The sequence below is a fragment of the Zeugodacus cucurbitae genome, chromosome 2 (genome assembly GCF_028554725.1).
Source record: "Zeugodacus cucurbitae isolate PBARC_wt_2022May chromosome 2, idZeuCucr1.2, whole genome shotgun sequence".
Lineage (NCBI taxonomy): Eukaryota > Metazoa > Arthropoda > Insecta > Diptera > Tephritidae > Zeugodacus > Zeugodacus cucurbitae.
The window spans coordinates 41,406,177-41,424,597 of NC_071667.1; the positions used below are offsets into that span (position 1 = coordinate 41,406,177).

The 18,421-nt window shown below is 36.8% G+C and overlaps 2 protein-coding genes across 2 annotated transcripts; one reads left to right on the forward strand and one right to left on the reverse strand.

The window, feature by feature from the left end:
* Positions 1 to 4,886: 4,886 nt before the first annotated feature.
* On the forward strand, positions 4,887 to 5,955 carry LOC105220194 (uncharacterized). The gene is made up of 2 exons (XM_011196606.3): positions 4,887 to 5,516; positions 5,574 to 5,955. Exons 1-2 carry the CDS (start codon positions 4,925 to 4,927, stop codon positions 5,771 to 5,773), a joined length of 792 nt encoding a protein of 263 aa, XP_011194908.1. The 5' UTR covers positions 4,887 to 4,924; the 3' UTR covers positions 5,774 to 5,955.
* Positions 5,956 to 11,545: 5,590 nt separating this feature from the next.
* Positions 11,546 to 13,683, reverse strand: LOC128922577 (uncharacterized). The gene is made up of 2 exons (XM_054233570.1): positions 12,119 to 13,683; positions 11,546 to 12,039 (listed from the first exon to the last, which is right to left on the reverse strand). Exon 1 carries the CDS (start codon positions 13,119 to 13,121, stop codon positions 12,135 to 12,137), a length of 987 nt encoding a protein of 328 aa, XP_054089545.1. The 5' UTR covers positions 13,122 to 13,683; the 3' UTR covers positions 11,546 to 12,039; positions 12,119 to 12,134.
* Positions 13,684 to 18,421: the final 4,738 nt, after the last annotated feature.

The following is an 18,421-nucleotide window of genomic DNA, read 5'->3' on the forward strand; positions in this document are numbered from 1 at the left end:
ATTAGGTTATTTGGGTTTGACATATTGTTAAGTTTTTTTTTATTGGCTGTACGAGCCCGTTGTTATGTATTTGTTATAAAGTTAGTTAGGGTTAGTAAATATACAATTAAAATTTTAAATGTAGATAAATGTTACTAAAAAAATTTTCCTTAAAATTTTTTTAAAATGTTTTCTTAAAAATAATTATTTATTTGTTATCTTTCTTTTTGTTAATTCTTACGTATGTATGTATTTCCTTATTGTATTTTCCTTATTATTATTTTTGTTTAATTTCTAAAATAATAAAAAGAAATAAAAGAATAAAATTTAAATTCTTTAAAATATATGTGTTTTTCTTTCTCACTTTTTTTAGTATATTAAAAATTCCTTTTTTTAATCAAATTTTAAGCTTATTAATTTGCTTTCTTCCTTTTAATTTCTTTATTATTTTTTATGTTTCTTTTTTTTATTTCATAAAATTTTTAATTTGTAAAATTTTCTTACTTCTTTTTAATATCTTTATTATTTTTTTGAAGTTTCCTTTTCTCTTTCTCAAAATTTTTAACTCTTAATATTTTCTTAGCTTCTAATTCTTACTTGTTAGCCTCTTGGTGCCTAGGGTATCCTCTAGTTTGGTTAGTACCTACTAAAGCTCCCACGGTGCGCACGTTTAGAGTGTACGTCTCCTTCCTACAGGATCCTGACACTTCTTGGGTGTTTTACCAGCTCGTCCAGTCAAGTGTTTCCTATCGTCCTTTAACGGATTTGAGGTTTGAGGTAGTAATACTACGTTGCTTCGGCGTCTTTCCACGGGCGATTGATGTAGTATTATTATATTGCTTTTACAGCCGTCTTTTCCACGGGTGATTTGATATGTTACTTTTTCAGCCGTCTTTTCCACGGGTGATTTGATATGTTGCGTTTTCAGTTCTGACTTCTAAAGACTAAGACTGTCCATTAAAGACTCCAACTAAAAGCTGTTGTCGACTCAAGACTGTCTACTAAAGACTGAATACAAAATACTTCTTAAGCCTAAATCAAACTTATGTTATTTGCTGGTCACGTTGATGTTTGTCCCCAATTACAAATATGCTGATGCGGAGTCAGCATTTGAACGGATGCGTTTGCGGAGTCAATAACTGATGCAGAGTCAGCAGTTCATCGATTGCAGGTGAAAGTTATTGACCGATGTTTGCGAATTTCACAATCAATTGTGTTAACTTACTTACTATAAGCGCAAACATGGCGGTGGATCTCTAATGATGTGGGCTGCTCTTAGCGCCAAAGAGAAGTCTCCCATTTGCCTTGTCCCGAGTTGTATGATATATATATGGAATTGCTGGACAGTGAATTTATCACGTTTGCTGAGGCAAAACTTAACTAAAAATTTTAATTTTGCACAAATAGCTATTTTCTATGGTATAAAATGAAATTTTATTAATTTGGTTAATTTTTCTTTCAGCATGGTATACGTTTTTGTTTCTTTAAATACAACTTAGTAACATCTAACAAAAAAAAATGAATAAAATATGCAAAGGTTGAATAAAAATTTAGAAAAATAACATAATAGTGCACAAATATCAATTTTCCTGAGGTACTTATTAAGTTAAAATTATCATTTTGTTCATGCTTTCCATTTTGTGATTTAATTTTGGTAGGCGCCTCTTATCGGTGCATGTTTAGACGTTTGTAAATATTCGATATATACATTAGGTTACAAAATCAATGTAGACAAATTTGCAGAGTATACATTTGACACAGCCAAATAGCTCATCAATTTGTATTCTTGGTACTATCTACCACCCTCAGTACATTTTTTTAATTTATACCCCAGACGTTATAAATTACATAGTTGTGTCCATTGGAGAGTTGTCTGAAGAAGCTACAGAGTCCAGAAATAAGGACATCAAAATGTTTAGAAGGCAACACACTCAAAAGACCTCACGGATTTCTGCAAACGTGGAACACTTGCAATTAATGTTAAGCAATGTAACGGGTGATTTTTTTGAGGTTAGGATTTTCATGCATTAGTATTTGACAGATCACGTGGGATTTCAGACATGGTGTCAAAGAGAAAGATGCTCAGTATGCTTTGACATTTCATCATGAATAGACTTACTAACGAGCAACGCTTGCAAATCATTGAATTTTATTACCAAAATCAGTGTTCGGTTCGAAATGTGAAATCCGCTTTTTTATCGACAGATTTTGTTCAGCGATGAGGCTCATTTCTGGTTGAATGGCTACGTAAATAAGCAAAATTGCCGCATTTGGGGTGAAGAGCAACCAGAAGCCGTTCAAGAACTGCCCATGCATCCCGAAAAATGCACTGTTTGGTGTGGTTTGTACGCTGGTGGAATCATTGGACCGTATTTTTTCAAAGATGCTGTTGGACGCAACGTTACGGTGAATGGCGATCGCTATCGTTCGATGCTAACAAACTTTTTGTTGCCAAAAATGGAAGAACTGAACTTGGTTGACATGTGGTTTCAACAAGATGGCGCTACATGCCACACAGCTCGCGATTCTATGGCCATTTTGAGGGAAAACTTCGGAGAACAATTCATCTCAAGAAATGGACCCGTAAGTTGGCCACCAAGATCATGCGATTTAACGCCTTTAGACTATTTTTTGTGGGGCTACGTCAAGTCTAAAGTCTACAGAAATAAGCCAGCAACTATTCCAGCTTTGGAAGACAACATTTCCGAAGAAATTCGGGCTATTCCGGCCGAAATGCTCGAAAAAGTTGCCCAAAATTGGACTTTCCGAATGGACCACCTAAGACGCAGCCGCGGTCAACATTTAAATGAAATTATCTTCAAAAAGTAAATGTCATGAACCAATCTAACGTTTCAAATAAAGAACCGATGAGATTTTGCAAATTTTATGCGTTTTTTTTTTAAAAATCAAGTTATCAAGCTCTTAAAAAATCACCCTTTAAAAACAATTGTACTAAAATTATAACATAAAATTATTGGTTACTTTAACATAGCTAACTCATATAATAAAATATGGAAAACAATAAACCACTTTTCATTTCGAAATAAAAAGTATTTTCCAATCATCTATAATACTATTATAAAGAGGAAAGATTTGTATGTATGTTTGTAATGAATAAATTCAAAAACTACTATGCCGATTTCAAAAATTCCTTCGCCATTGGAAAGCTACATTCACTCCGAGGTTATATTTATTGCTAGATTCTCAACTTTGGAAATAGTTCCCAGGTTCTCCGTGATGGAGAATCTTAATCTGAAACTGAAAATTGTCTTTCAAGTCATTCTCTTCGCATCACAATCGCGTGCCAGAGAGTCGAGTTACGAGCGCTCGCAGCTGCTTGCTGAACAAAATTTGAAGACCTCCCAAGTACGCGGTTGAGAATCGAGTACGGAGCGTGTGCAGTGGCCTGAAGAACAAAATATTAGAAATATACAAGCTCGCACAAGGGCGTCGAATTCTGAACGTTCCCAGCGCCTTCATAATCAGAGAGAGAAAAACGGGCACCAAATGCTTGGGGTCGTAATCAAGTTTTAGCTCATTGCAAATAAAATAAAAATTCATGTTCGAATTTATCTCATTTTATTTAAAAAAAATTAACCCACACAAGAAACGGGAAAGTACATACATATGTTTGGTAGAGTGTATATAAGTGTGTAAAAACTTATAACTCTTGAAATATTTGTTTAAACCCGTGCGAGTACGGAGCGTGTGCAGTGGCCTGAAGAACAAAATATTAGAAATATACAAGCTCGCACAAGGGCGTCGAATTCTGAACGTTCCCAGCGCCTTCATAATCAGAGAGAGAAAAACGGGCACCAAATGCTTGGGGTCGTAATCAAGTTTTAGCTCATTGCAAATAAAATAAAAATTCATGTTCGAATTTATTTCATTTTATTTAAAAAAAATTAACCCACACAAGAAACGGGAAAGTACATACATATGTTTGGTAGAGTGTATATAAGTGTGTAAAAACTTATAACTCTTGAAATGTTTGTTTAAACCCGTGCGAAGCCGGAGAAGTCTGTTAGTTTTTAAATAATAAGAATAGAATAATAGTCAAAATATTTCATATAACAAATAAATAATGTAATGCATGTACATATATGGTGTGTATATATGTACATATTTTGACTACAAAATACAATCCTTTAAATATACACCAACTCGTGCGCCTTTATATTTAGTTTTATTACAAAATGAAAATAATTTGCTAACAATAAATATATATAAATATATGTATATGAATTCCCACCACTCGAATCCAAAAAAATATTAAAATTAATTAATTAGTTTTTGATACAAATGCTAAAGTGCTAAAATATTCTCTCATACAAAATTTTAACCTAAATACAAATGTGTATTAAATTTTAAAATATTTATATTATTTGTAATACATCAGCAATTAACGTTGTTTCACAGTAAATAATGGCAAAACAAACTTAGTATAAATCAAGTAACAGCTGTAAAAAGGTACCAAATCCGAAAAAACTGTTGCGTCATTATAAAACACACGCTTAAACAAACACTCGTTATAAATATGAATGTAATTATTATTATTATTATTAATATTAATTGTTATTTCGTACAAGTACAAATTTGTGGCAGCAATATTTAACATACTCACTGGAGTGGTTACTTCCAGTTTTATATAACGTAATGTTGAACATTTTTATAAAATTTACGTGCGTATAGGTAATTTTAAAATTTTACTTTTGTATGTATGTTGGTATAAAAAGACAAATTCCATTCCATTCGCCATCGATGACATAACATAAAACAATTATGGATATTTGTTTGTGGTCTAACGACGCAAGCTTATATAACTGAATCATTATAATAATTTGTCGTACCAAGCAGCTGCTTTGTTTTCTTTCATAAACATAACATAGCCAGTTTTCAAAGTAATTATTAATTAAAATTAATATTTTTATACAAAATATCAAAAATGCTTACTGCCTGCAGAGAAAAGTTACCTAATCCACATAGAAATTGCATCCATGAAATTTTGAGTACACTTATCTGCCACGATAATGATTTGAGACGCATAAACACGGAGTTACGTAATCTGCAATATGAATTTAAAGAGCAGATGGACAAAATAAATTTTGGGTTTTCGAGGGAAAGCAAAAATGAATGTCAAGGATCTGAAAAAATTATATTTTTTACTCGAAAAATTACCACAATGTACGATCTAAATGAATGCTTTTCAAAAAAAATTGAAGAACTAAAGAAGAACCGCGAAGAAATAATTGGCAACGCACGTCGGTGCATCGTCGGTTTAAATGCTGAAAAATGCAATTTTAGACAGTTTTATGAAAACACCGTTGATTACTTAAAAAGATATGCTATAAAATCTGACGATCCAGTTGTAATTAATAACTGCGAAAAAGATATTTGCGAAATGCATAAACTCTTTGTGAAAGAAGTTACCCTAATAAAGAAATGCGAAACAGAGCTTGAATCGTTTTTCCAAATTTGTAATTTAGTAGATGCAAATAATTGTTGCTGTTTTAAAGATTATGATTGGCTACCACAGAGTATGTATGTGTAAATTTAAATTTTTTTAAACATTGATGGTATCTTTTAATATGCAGATAAAACACTCCATATAGTTGACGGTCTCGTCGAAGAAATAAAATGTCAAATGGGTACAACTTTAAGCAAAGCTTTCGCCCAGTTTTATGTTCATCAGTCAGCAGACATTAAATCCTTTTTAGCGGCATATCTTATGAACATAGAACACAATGAAGAAGTACTTAAAGAAAAATTAAACATTTTTGGCAACTTGACTTGACTTCAATGAAATAAATACAGTTGATCTCCTTTTTGCACGGTTTTTTTTGCACGGTTTTTTTTTTACACGGTGTTTTTGAACACTTTCAAGATACCAATTTTACACGATTTTACTTTTATCACACGGATTTTTTATTTTAATTGTATACTTTTTTGCAATAAAATCAAAATTCCATACGTCAATACGTCACAAATCCATTGCTGTTAATAGAATTTAATAAATTCTAAATTAGGTTTAAACTAAAAAATACAAATCTTAGATTCGAAAGCCATTGAAAAGGTTGCAACAATTTCAATACGTAAACAAATAAATGAAGCTGTATGAAGAAGTAAGAAAAAAGAAGACACAGCGATTAATGACGGAACTTTGAAATGTATTATTTTTTACCATTCCCAGAATAGTTATTGTTTGTTCCTTCTAACAGTAATATGTACATACATATGTATAATACCAGAAAAGTCTATAACAACAACAACAGTGTAAATTCTCACTGTACGAATAGATAGATTTTCATGTAAAATTAGATCTTTTTTACACGTTTTCTATTTTTTGCACGATTTTTTTCTTAAATTGGTCCCAATAGTGAGTTTTATATAAAAATTTGATTTTTTTGCACGGTTTTTTTTTTACACGAGTAATTTACTGTCCCAGTTAACCGTGCAAAAAGGAGATCAAGTGTATATAAATTGTTTACAATTAAAAGAACGTATGTCCAAAAATCATGTATGCATACATGTACAGCTGTTACCAGCTATTTAGCAACTCTACTTTTTGATAAACGTTTGAAGAAAATTATAAAAACATTTTTTATATTTACCGTTATTTTTTTTTTAGCTAAAAACTTAATTGTGAATAATTTCGAATATTAAAAATAAAATAGTCTTTTATGTCTTAAAGAATATCCAGATTTTAAACTCGAACAGCAATAAACTCCTGAAGAGACCCAAAAAGAAGTTCAACTCCCACTTAACACTAAATTCAAGATAAATTTAATGTCCAAATAATCAAAAGCACAATTTCCCGGCGTTGAGAGAATCTGGACTGTCAGAGAAACACACAAGTACCCCCCTTACTATGAACGAAAACGACGCGTAAATTTTGCATAGTCCCATTGGTTTGGAACAGCAAATCGATAGAAGCATGTCTTTGGAGCAATTACCCACATAGGCCCTGATGGCCTAAGATATGTTTGATGACCAATAAATCAATGGTTCTATTATCGCTATGTTTCACGCATAATAAATATATATAGCTAGATTGCAAGATATACTTGTTACATGCTCGATGATTGATGTGAAAAAGGGAAGATGTATTGACAGTTCATAAAAAGGTACAATAGTATGAAGGATAATACACAATAAAATGTCAAAATGCATGGTTGCATTAGCGATTGTAAATTATAGAGCTTTATGGTGTTGCCACAGTACCCTCCTTCTAGTAAGTCGTAGGTGGTGTGAAAACTGGCTTAAGACGATCGATGGAAACTTTGACTTTGTTCTCGTTTATTTCCACTTCGAAATACTTAGATGAGCGGCTCAAAACTTTGTATGGTCCCAAATACGGTGCTGATAACGACGGCCTGATAGAGTCATCGCGGATGAAAACTTGTTCACAATATTTGAGATCGCCATGAACAAAAATGTTTTGCTTAGTATGCCAAGCTGTATTAACAGGACGCAATTCTCGCATGATACGGCGTAGCTCCACTAAGATTTCTGTTTGGTTTTGATTGCTGGGTTGTTCGATAAAAAATTCTGAAGGTAATCGCAATGATGTTCCATATACCAATTCAGATGGAGTAGAACCGAAGTCTTCTTTATATGTTGAACGTAGTCCAAGCAGTATAAGCGGCAGATAGGTTGTCCACTGGTCTAGTTTATGACATAAAATTGCAGATTTTAATGTGCATTGCCATCGTTCTATTAGTCCATTACATTGTGGATGATACGGTGTGGTTTTTAAATGGGTCACTCCCAAATATTTTAGTGATTGTTGGAATATAGCGCTCTCGAATTGACGACCGAGATCCGATGTTAGGTCGATGGGTACTCCAAAACGAGAAATCCAGCCGCTTAGCAAAGCCTTTGCTACAACTGGAGCTGTCATATTTGGAATCGGAATAGCGTCTGGCCACCGCGTAAATCGATCAATTATTGTAAAGCAATATCGATTGCCTTCTGATATTGAAACGGTCCAACAATGTCGATATGCCAATGTCCAAATCGGCTACTGGGATTTGTTCTGCGTTGAAGTAAACTTTTGTTGTGTCGAATGACTTTACACCGTTGGTACTGAATGCAACATCTTGCAAAAGATCTGCTATCTCTCCCAATGCATGGCCAAACAAATCTGTCAACCATCAATTTCACAGTGGCGCGTGTGCCAGGGTGCGACTGATTGTGTGTGGCCTGAAGAAAATTTTGTCGAAATTTTGATGTTACGAAGGGACGAATACGTCCGGTTGATATATCACAAAAAACTTTTCTGGTGCTTGGAGGTATCGTGAAAGGTTTCAATTTTAGTGAATGCCGAATGGTGCCATTCAGGTGTGCTTGTAACTCTTCGTCGTTTTCGTTATCCACGGCGAGGGCGTCATAGTCTATTACACCGGTCGTAAGTGAATGAATTCGCGATAAAAGATCAGCGGTTACATTTACATTTTCACATTTAACATGTCTGATATCAGTAGTGATTTGTGATATGAAATCCAACTGCCTAACTTGACGGTCGGAAGCTGTATGCAATTGTTGTCGGAATGCGAATACTAACGGCTTATGGTCCGTGTAGGCGTGGCAACTACGACCCTCTAACATGTAGCGAAAGTGACGAATGGAGGTGTATAGCGCGGTCAGCTCACGGTCGTACGTACTGTAACGCATTTCAGCTGATGAGAATTTTCTTGAAAAGAATCCTAAAGGTTGAAATTCGCCATTTACCATTTGATTCAAAACTGCTCCCGCTGAAAAATCAGAGGCATCTACCCACAATGAAAGTTCTACGTCAGGTAGCGGATGAGCTAACATAGCACAGTTTGCTAGTTGTGCTTTCGCAGCTTCAAAATGACGTTTATTATCGTCATTCCAATTTAAGACGGTGTTGTCGTTTTTCTTATTTCCGACTATCATCTAAGGCTTTAGGAAGAAACTTCCGATAAAAATTTAGCATAGCCAAAAAACGTTTAAGTTCTTTAGCAATCTTGGGCGGCTTCATGCTTGTTAAAGCTTCCACGCGGCTTGGCAATGGGCGAATGCCATCTTTTGTAATTGAATGACCTAAAAAATCGAGTTGAGATACTCCCAATTGCGATTTGGCGACATTGATCGTTAAATTGTAGTCTCGTAAACAGTTAAATACTATACGAAGATGTTGTTTGTGTTCATAAATCTATTTTGATGCGATGCAAACATCATCTAAATACGCAAATGTAAAATCTAAGCCTCGAAGCACTTCGTTTATTAAACGCTGGAACGTCTGTGCAGCATTCCTTAATCCGAATGTCATATGAGTAAATTCAAATAGACCAAACGGCGTCGTAATGGCGGTTTTGCAGATATCATCGGGGTAAATCGGCACCTGGTGAAATGCTTTCTGCAAATCTATCTTTGAAAATATCATTTTACCTGCTAGAATCGTTGAAAAATCTTTAAGGAAAGGTATCGGGTCGCGGTCAGGGATCGTGTTAGCGTTCAAAGCCCTGTAATCGCCACATGGTCTCCACGATCCGTCAGCCTTGCGGACTAGATGCAAGGGGCTAGCCCAGCTGCTATTCGACGGGTGGCAAATACCAAGCTTGCTTAGAAGTTCAAATTATGCATGTGCAGCTGCGAGTTTCTCCGGAGATAAGCGTCTCGGTCGTGAGCATACTGGTGGGCCAGTAGTTGAAATATGGTGAACTACTGACGTGTTGGTACGTATGCCAAGTTGTGATGGATATGTGATTTCGGAGAACTCCTTTAGAATATCAGAAAAATTTTCCGTAAAATTTATCGTTGATATATTCGATACTTGTTTAAGTTGCGTAACTGAGCACAGCGTTTTGAATAGAGTGTTGCGATCTACGAGACTTTGACCTTGTAAATCGACGATTAAATCATGATGACTTAAGAAGTCTGCACCAAGGATACCCTGCGTGACATCAGCTATTATGAATTTCCATAGAAATTCACGACGTAGATTTAGATTTAATTTGAGTATAACTTCACCGTAGGTATGTACGGGTGAACCATTTGCGGCAAACAATGAAAGTGACGATGGACGTGCTCTGGCTAATTTTGTCGACCTCGGTATGACGGATATGTCAGCTCCTGAGTCGATTAAAAAACTCAGTTTCGCTGATGTGTAATAAATGCAAAGGCGGCGACCTGTTGATATATCAGAGTGTTTGCCGGGCTCTGATATTGAATTAGCCGAGCTGGCCTATTGACGAGAAATAGGTACAGCTGTAAAAGAGCACGGCTGCCGACATTTCGTAGCATTTGTACCAAATTTGGCATGATACCAACAAAAATTTTGCGCATGTTGAATAACGGGTTTTCCACGTGATGGAGATCTACTGCGCTGTCTTTCGGTATATTGGCCATTCCGCAACAACTTTCCTACGCTTTTTGAAAGAGCAGCAATTTCATTTCGTATTTCACTCAACTCACCCTGCGATTGCGTTTCGGAGCTAACCTCAAAGATATGTCCACCATCCTTCAGAGATAAGCATTCTGTGATGGAATCAGCGATTTTAATTTTGTCGCTAATTGGAACGTTGGTTGCGATGATAGCAGCTTGTGCGTACGGTGGTAAGCGGCTGACCCAGAGATCGTCAAGTATACTCTCGCTGAGCGTGGCGCCTGCAGTGCGACGCATTCCATTGTACAAATCGCTAGGTCTTCGGTCACCCAATGGGAGTTCCTTCAAAACGCGTTGAAGCTTTCGATGATTTTACGGCGAATGTAGTTGAATTTTTCTGTCGCAGGTGCATCTTCGATAAGTGTACGCATCTCCAATAATTTTGCTGGAGGTACACTTGCCAGTACTATGTTAAATTTTGCCGTGTCGGAAAAAACGTCAAACCAGAAGTTCATTGAAAAGAAATACGCTTCGATGTTATCCTCCGACATCACCGGCAATGGAATCCGTGGTGGTATATTCTGTGATGGAAGAGGTTCTCCATCGGTATTCGTGTCCGCGGATGTTCGCATATTTAACATTTTCGCGTTGAAAATATTTAAAATAATTACTTACGTTCGCGGGTCACCAATATAGCTAGATTGCAAGATATACTTTTTACACGCTCGATGGTTGATGAGAAAAAGGGAAGATTTATTGACAGTTCATAAAAAGGTACAATAGTATGAAGGATAATACACAATAAAATGTCAAAATGCATGGTTGCATTAGCGATTGTAAGTTATAAAGCTTTATGGTGTTGCCACATATATATATAAATATACATACATATATGGTATAAGCCTGCTTAAAAACTTAACTATGGCTATGGCGTAGGACTACCTATTTTTAAATACATTTCTCACCCAAAACATTTAATACAACAAATCTTTACTAAATAACTAGATATTAATATATTGTAACTATCCAACCCTGCAACGCAATTTTGTGGTTCAGGTATACATTACATTATATTGCTGTATATTTTTCAGTATGGTGAATGTCGAGTTGAATCGACGTTGGGGCCGATGTTGCGTTAAAGAAAAGTTACTGTCCTTTCGATTTTTAAATTTACAAAATTTCAGTATATTCAATTTGATTTCGATTTATGTATACATCAAATATATGTGAGGGTGTGATTTTACAATATTTGTTAATTGTTTTATGTATATTTAATTAGTATCCAATGTTAGTATAAATTTATTATAATAACCTGTGTTGTATATGAATAATTCCTTGTGTTGTTTAATGTTGATTAATGTGTGGTTGTTGGGGATATTCTCCTTTTGATATTCGCAAATTAATGTCGAATTTCTGTTGTCTCCGTTTTCACGTTTAGGGTTGAGTTGATGTTTAATTTTTCCTTTTTGTTAAATATTTTGTTTCCACTTGCTGATTTCACTTGCGATTTGCGCGGGATTTTATGTACGAATACGAATTTGTTGAAGTGTTTTTGTAACTCATCGGGTATTGTTTTGTTGCAAAAGTTGTTAGTGAAGTTTGTGGCGGTTTATCTCCTCTGCATTACATCTCTATTACTTTTCGGAGTATTTGATAGTAATGCAGAGGAGTATTTGTTTGCGCTAAACATGCCGGCCGCCTTGCAGTATCTGCGAAATAAAATGGGATTAGTAGGGTATAATTTATATATTTCAATGTGATTAATGAGAGTGAATTGAATGATAATACTTAGGGTACTTCGTTATCATAGGGTTCCAGTGAGGGTCCAGCCGAATGCTGTATTTTGTGCTACCACTGTACCATTATCAGGGGTAAACAATCCACTTCGGATAATGTGTGGGTATACATCTGCTCCAATTTCAATCATCATTTCTCTGTTGGTATAAAAGTGTGGGTCAGCGAGGACTAAATGGTCAAAGCGTGTTTGAACATCGTCACTTAAGTCCTGCTCATAAGGTTTTTTGGGTAACTGCTGCGTGATTATCGAGTGGCATTCAGAACGAAATTTGTCATCATTAATTGATCCAATTTGTATGTTGCAGATGCGATATGTGTTGAGGTATGTTATTGGAAGTTTCAATTTTTTTACAAGTTCGGCCGCTATGTTTGTTATTTTGAGGGTCGGGTTTAAGAGGGCTCGAACTTTGTGCCACATACCATCGCATTTCAATCGGATAATTGTTGTGGGTATTAGCATTTGTTTAGCCAGCAAGGATGGTAATCGGGTCTCTATTGGATGTTTTTGAGATACTGGTTTCTCTACTATTTTTCCTTCATTTTCCGTGTATAATCTGGGGTGTCCATGTAGGGATGTGTGGTGCTTGCCATTGCAAGTGGAACATCGGTTCTTACTTGTGCATTCTTCTGTCTTGTGGGACCTGGCTAGACAATTAACACAATATCGATATTTGATGACAACTTCGTACTTTTTATATATGTTAACCGACAAGTACATGGTACAAGTGGCTAACCGGTGATCCTTTTTACATAATCCGCAAGCAACGTGACGATGAGTAATTCCTCTGTGGGTTATAGTTTTACGGGTCTTGTGGTGATAATTTTCATTTTCTTCTCGAATAGTGGGTAGAGTTGTTTGGAAACGTCGAATGCGTCGCGACATTGTTTCATTTTCAGGCGTTGGTGTAATGCTACGGGTTACACTATGGGACCGTATGGTGGACGTGAGGCTATTTCGACGAGCGTTTAATGTTTTAATGGTGGTTGGTGCCATTTCTCTAAAAAGAAAGAAAACTGTTAAGTTATTCTGTACTTAAAATTACAATTTTTGTAATGGGGCGGGTTATTGTGCCTTGAGCAGTGCGGATTTCAACCACTCGTGTATTATTGTCCAAACCGAAAAACACCTTTTCGATTCGGCCTAATTTCCACTCGTTTGGTGATGTGTTTTCGTTTCGAATGACAACAAGATCATTTACTTCAACGTTACGCTGGGGGTATTTCCATTTATAACGTCTGTGGAGTTCCTTAAGGTATTCTTCCTTCCATCTTTTACAGAAATGTTGGTAAAGTATTTTCAATTTCTGCCATCTGTTAATGATGCTTAAGTTAGCATCCTCTAAGTTGGGTTCGGCTGGTGTTAGTATTGGAGTACCTATTAGGAAATGTCCTGGAGTCAATGGTTCCAAGTCTGATGAGTCGTCGTTTGTGGGGCTTATTGGGCGAGAGTTTAAACAACTTTCGATGCGGGTTAATAGGGTAGCAAATTCTTCGAAGGTAAATTTTTGCACTTTGGCGATCTTTTTTAGGTGGGTTTTAAAGCTTTTAACGCCTGCTTCCCATAATCCACCCATATGTGCAGCTCCTGGTGGATTGAAGTGCCATGAGATGTTTTGATGACTATGTTGTGTTGTAACATTAGTTCGAAGTGTTGTAATGAATTCTAGCCGATCTTTAGTCAATAACTGGGAAGCTCCTACAAAGTTTGTTCCGTTGTCGGAATAAAGATTGGCGGGGCATCCACGCCTGGAGAAGAAACGGGTGAATGCTGCTAGAAATGCTTGTGTAGTGAGATCGCTTACGGGTTCGAGATGTATTGCTTTAGTCGAGAAACATACAAATACACATACATAGCCTTTGGTAATTAGACATGCTCTCCCAGTGTAGTTTTTGATATCATAGGGTCCTGCGAAGTCGATACCCGTGGTAACAAATGGTCGGGTTAGTGTTGTTCTTTCCTTTGGGAGTGCTGCCATTATTTGGGTTTGTTGAGTCCTTCTATGTATGGTGCAGGTTTTGCACTGATGAATAGTGGTTTTAATCAGCACCTTTAGTTTGGGTATCCAGAATTCTGATCGTAAGAGTCGAAGAACTAGTTGATTTCCGCCGTGTAGGGTTACTAAGTGTGTAAATTGGGTTAGTAGTTTAGATATACGACTACTATAGGGTAGTAAAATTGGGTGTCGCTCGTTGTACGTTAATGCTGCAGAATTGCTTAATCTGCCATCAATTCTCATGACTCCTTTAGGGTCAATGAATGGCTTTAGTGTTAATAATGAACTTTTTTTGTGTATTTGGGTTTTATGGGTTAGAGCGTCATATTCTTCTCGGAAATATGCTTTTTGGGTCTGAATGATTAGCTTCATTCGTGTTATTTTGAATTCTTCCGGTGTGATCTCTTGGTTTGAGTATTGAGTTTCTCGTCTCCTTGGTGAGGCGTTTGAACAAAACCTGAATATGTATGCGATGGTGCGAATAGCTCTGGGTAGTGAGGAAAACCTTTCGAGAATATCCTCATGGGTCGTGATCGCAAACGTCTTAACTGGTTTATTCTCAAGGGTAGTGTTGTAGGAATTAGAATCAGTTATTGGAAATTCATCTTTTCCTCGTTGTAGCCATTCGGGTCCTTGCCACCAAAGTTTGCAATTCAGAAGTTCCGTGGGTGTGCATCCTCGACTTGCCAAGTCTGCGGGATTGTCTTGACTCTCAACATGGTGCCAATTTTCGACTCCGACTTTTTCGATTATCGCAGCGACTCGGTGAGAAACGAAAGTGGTCCAAGAACAGGGTGGTTTGCTTAACCAAGCTAGAACTATTGTGGAGTCTGTCCAGAAATATTTTTTATATTGGGTTACATTTAATTGGGTTAGAGTAGAGTTAGTAAGATTAGCTAGTAGGACAGCTCCGCAGAGTTCCAATCTGGGTAGAGATAGGGTTTTAATAGGAGCAACTCTAGTTTTTGATACTAAGAGAGTTGTCCATATTTTGTCACCAATTAAGACTCGTATAAAGAGTGTTGCAGCGTATGCTTTCTCTGAAGCATCGGAGAAACCGTGAAATTCGATTATTGCTGATGGAGAGAAGTGAGTCCAACGAGGTATTTCGATTTGATTTATATTTTCAAATTCTTTCACGAAGCTATTCCATCGATGAAGGGTAAGTGGCTTTAAACTTTCATCCCAGTCAGTTTTATCAAGCCATATTTGTTGCATAATTATTTTTGCCGATATTATAATTGGACTAAGCCAACCAGCTGGGTCAAATAATTTTGCTATGGCTGATAAAACTTCACGTTTAGTATATGCGGGTCTTTTCTCCATTGGGTCGACGAGAAAGAAAAATATATCTTTTTTTGAATTCCATCGAATGCCTAGGGTTTTCGTGTTTTGTGGTTCCGAGAGGTTGAGGGTTTCAGTGTCTAAGAGATGATCGGGTGGAAGTCCTTTTAGAATGTGTGCGTGATTTGATGTCCATTTTCTCAAAGTGAATCCTGGGAATTCTAGAGCAGAAATAAGTTCATCACGTGCAGATTTTGCGGTGGTTATGTCGTGGGTTCCTGCTAAAACGTCGTCCACATACATTTCCTGACGCAGAATTTTTGCTGCTAATGGGTGAGTTTTTTGAACATCATCGGCTAACTTTATGAGGGTTCGGATTGCTAAGTATGGTGCGCAGTTTATACCGAATGTAACCGTTTGTAGTTCGAAGTCCTCAATAGTGTCTTCTGGGGTTTTTCTGAAGAGGATCCTTTGGAAATGAGTGTGATTAGGGTCCACCAATATTTGCCGGTACATTTTTTGAATGTCCGCATTGAAAACGAATTGGAAGAGTCTCCAGTTCGTAATTAGAATGACTAGGTCCTTTTGTAAAGTGGGTCCGATATGTAAGATGTCATTTAAACTTTTATGATTTGACGTGGGGCAAGATGCATTAAATACCACACGCAGTTTCGTGGTTATACGGTCGGGTTTAATGACTGCATGATGTGGTAAGTAATATTGCGTCGCTTTATCCGTGGATCCATTTTTGACTCTCTTCATGTGTCCAAGTTCCAAATATTCCATAATTGTTTTATCGTATTCGGCCTTTACATTGGGTCTTTTGAGTAAAGACTTTTCATTTCTGAGGAACTGAGCTAATGCTATGTGTCTAGATTGTCCAATATCAATATTTGTGGGTTCTTTGAATGGTAGAGTTACGACATAGCGCCCATCAGAACTACGTCGGGTAGTTTTTTCGTAATTTTCCTCACAAAACTTGTCTGAGGTTGTAATTATGGAATCCTTTGGGATTTCCTCCACCTCCCAAAAGCGTGTGAGTAGATACTCAGGGTTCATTTTATTATGGAATGATACTATTGAAGAGTTTTGGGTGGGTTGGGTAATGGGTCCGGATAAGATCCATCCGAATTTCGTTTCTTGGGCCAGGAGTGAACCTAAAATATTTCGTTTTACTCCACTCAGTATGATATTTGGGTATATATCGCTACCAATTAATATATCCACGGGTCTTGGTTTGTGGAATTGTGTATCTGCTAGAGTGAAGCCGAGGTTCTTTAAACACAGATTAGGGTCTATCGGGTATGAGGGTAAATTATCGGTAAGGCTATTCAGAATGAATGCCTGAGTCGATATTCTGTAATTTGAATTTGTGTGTGAACAAAGCGTTACCTTACAAATTTTCGTAAGAGTTGCTGAAACCGCATTGTTTAGTCCAGTCACTTGTGCTGATACAGAGTGGGTAGGTATATCCAGACTTCGTTGAAGCCTTTGAGATATAAATGTCGCCTCTGATCCTGAATCTATAAGTGCTCTTGCTGAGAATCGCTGACCATTATGTTCTACCTGTACCATTGCAGTACCCAATAATATCTGCTTCCTACTTGGGTTGTGTGGGTCTTGGGTTGAGAATTCAGTGGACTGTATCGTTGTGGTGTAGGCTTGCTGATTTGAATTTTGGGTGGGTATTGAGGTATTTGCCGTGGTAGCAGCAGTTGAACTGGTCGCTTTTGGGGTTTCCGGGGTTGATTCAGGTTGAGGTCTAGTTTCTCTATGTATCAGGGTGTTATGTCTTTTGTGACATTTACGGCATGAGTATTTACTGATACAATTCTTGTAGCTGTGTGATGTAGCTAAACAATTGTAACAATAGCCGTACTTTTTGATTGTAGAAATGCGGGTCTCAACATTCATTGCTAAAAATTTGGGGCATTCCCGGATTGGATGATGATTTTTGCAAAGTTTGCAACTATCTGCTTCGGGGTAGGGTTGAGAAGTGGTGTAATTATTACCTTTTCGGTGGTTTGAGGGTTCAGCTATTTGATTTTTAGGCACGTTAACATGAAATGTGTTAAACCTCTTTTCGTCTGTCTTTTTTACTGAACTAGGGTGAGAGTGGGTTTTTGCTAATGAAGCCTTGAAATTTCCAACAGATTCGAGGGTTTTGTATTTATGTGTCAAAAACGAGTCGAAATTTGACCATGTGGGTATTGTAGAATTATCTGATAGGGTGTATTCGAAAGCTTCTAAAGTTTGTTTGGGTAGTTTCGAGCAACAAAGATATATAAGTATCGGGTCCCAACTTTGTGTGTCAATCTCAAGATTTGCTAAATTGGTTAAAACATTATTAACCGCTCGTTGCAGACTTTTTATAGCGCAGCCTGTTTCTTGAGTCACATCGGGTAAACTAAACAGAGTCTTCAATTGGGCATTGACCTGCATTCTTTTATTTTCATACTGGTCCACAAGATTTTTCCAGGCCAGTATGAAACCATCATTTGTAAGGGGTGTGTTTTTAATTGCCTCTCTTGCTTCGCCTCGGGTCTTCTGAGTTAGGTGGAATAGTTTTTCGATATTACTAATTCTCGAGTTACGGATATACAACGCTGTAAACATGTCCCGAAAGGTGGGCCAAGTTGTATAATCTCCGTAAAAAATGTCAGTGTCGCATGGTGGTATATGAACTGTGGGGCCGAAATCTATTGCTGAGGCTTCTGAGGGTCTTTCCTTTATTGGTTGGTTTGACACTTGTGTTTTACGTGTGTCTACATCTTCATTAATTGAAGCTAAACAAGAGAGGTACATTTGATAGCATTTTTTATATCTATCTTTAACTTTGTTATAATCGATGGTTTCTTTGGTTTCGCGAGAAATTCTGCGAATAGCATCATAGGCATGTTCTGCTTTATCGTAAAGAGAATTTAGTTTAACTCTTTTGATTTCTAGAGTATAAACTGTCTCCTCTTCATTTTGGGTCTGGAAATGATCTTCCACGAATTCGATTAAATCGGTTGTG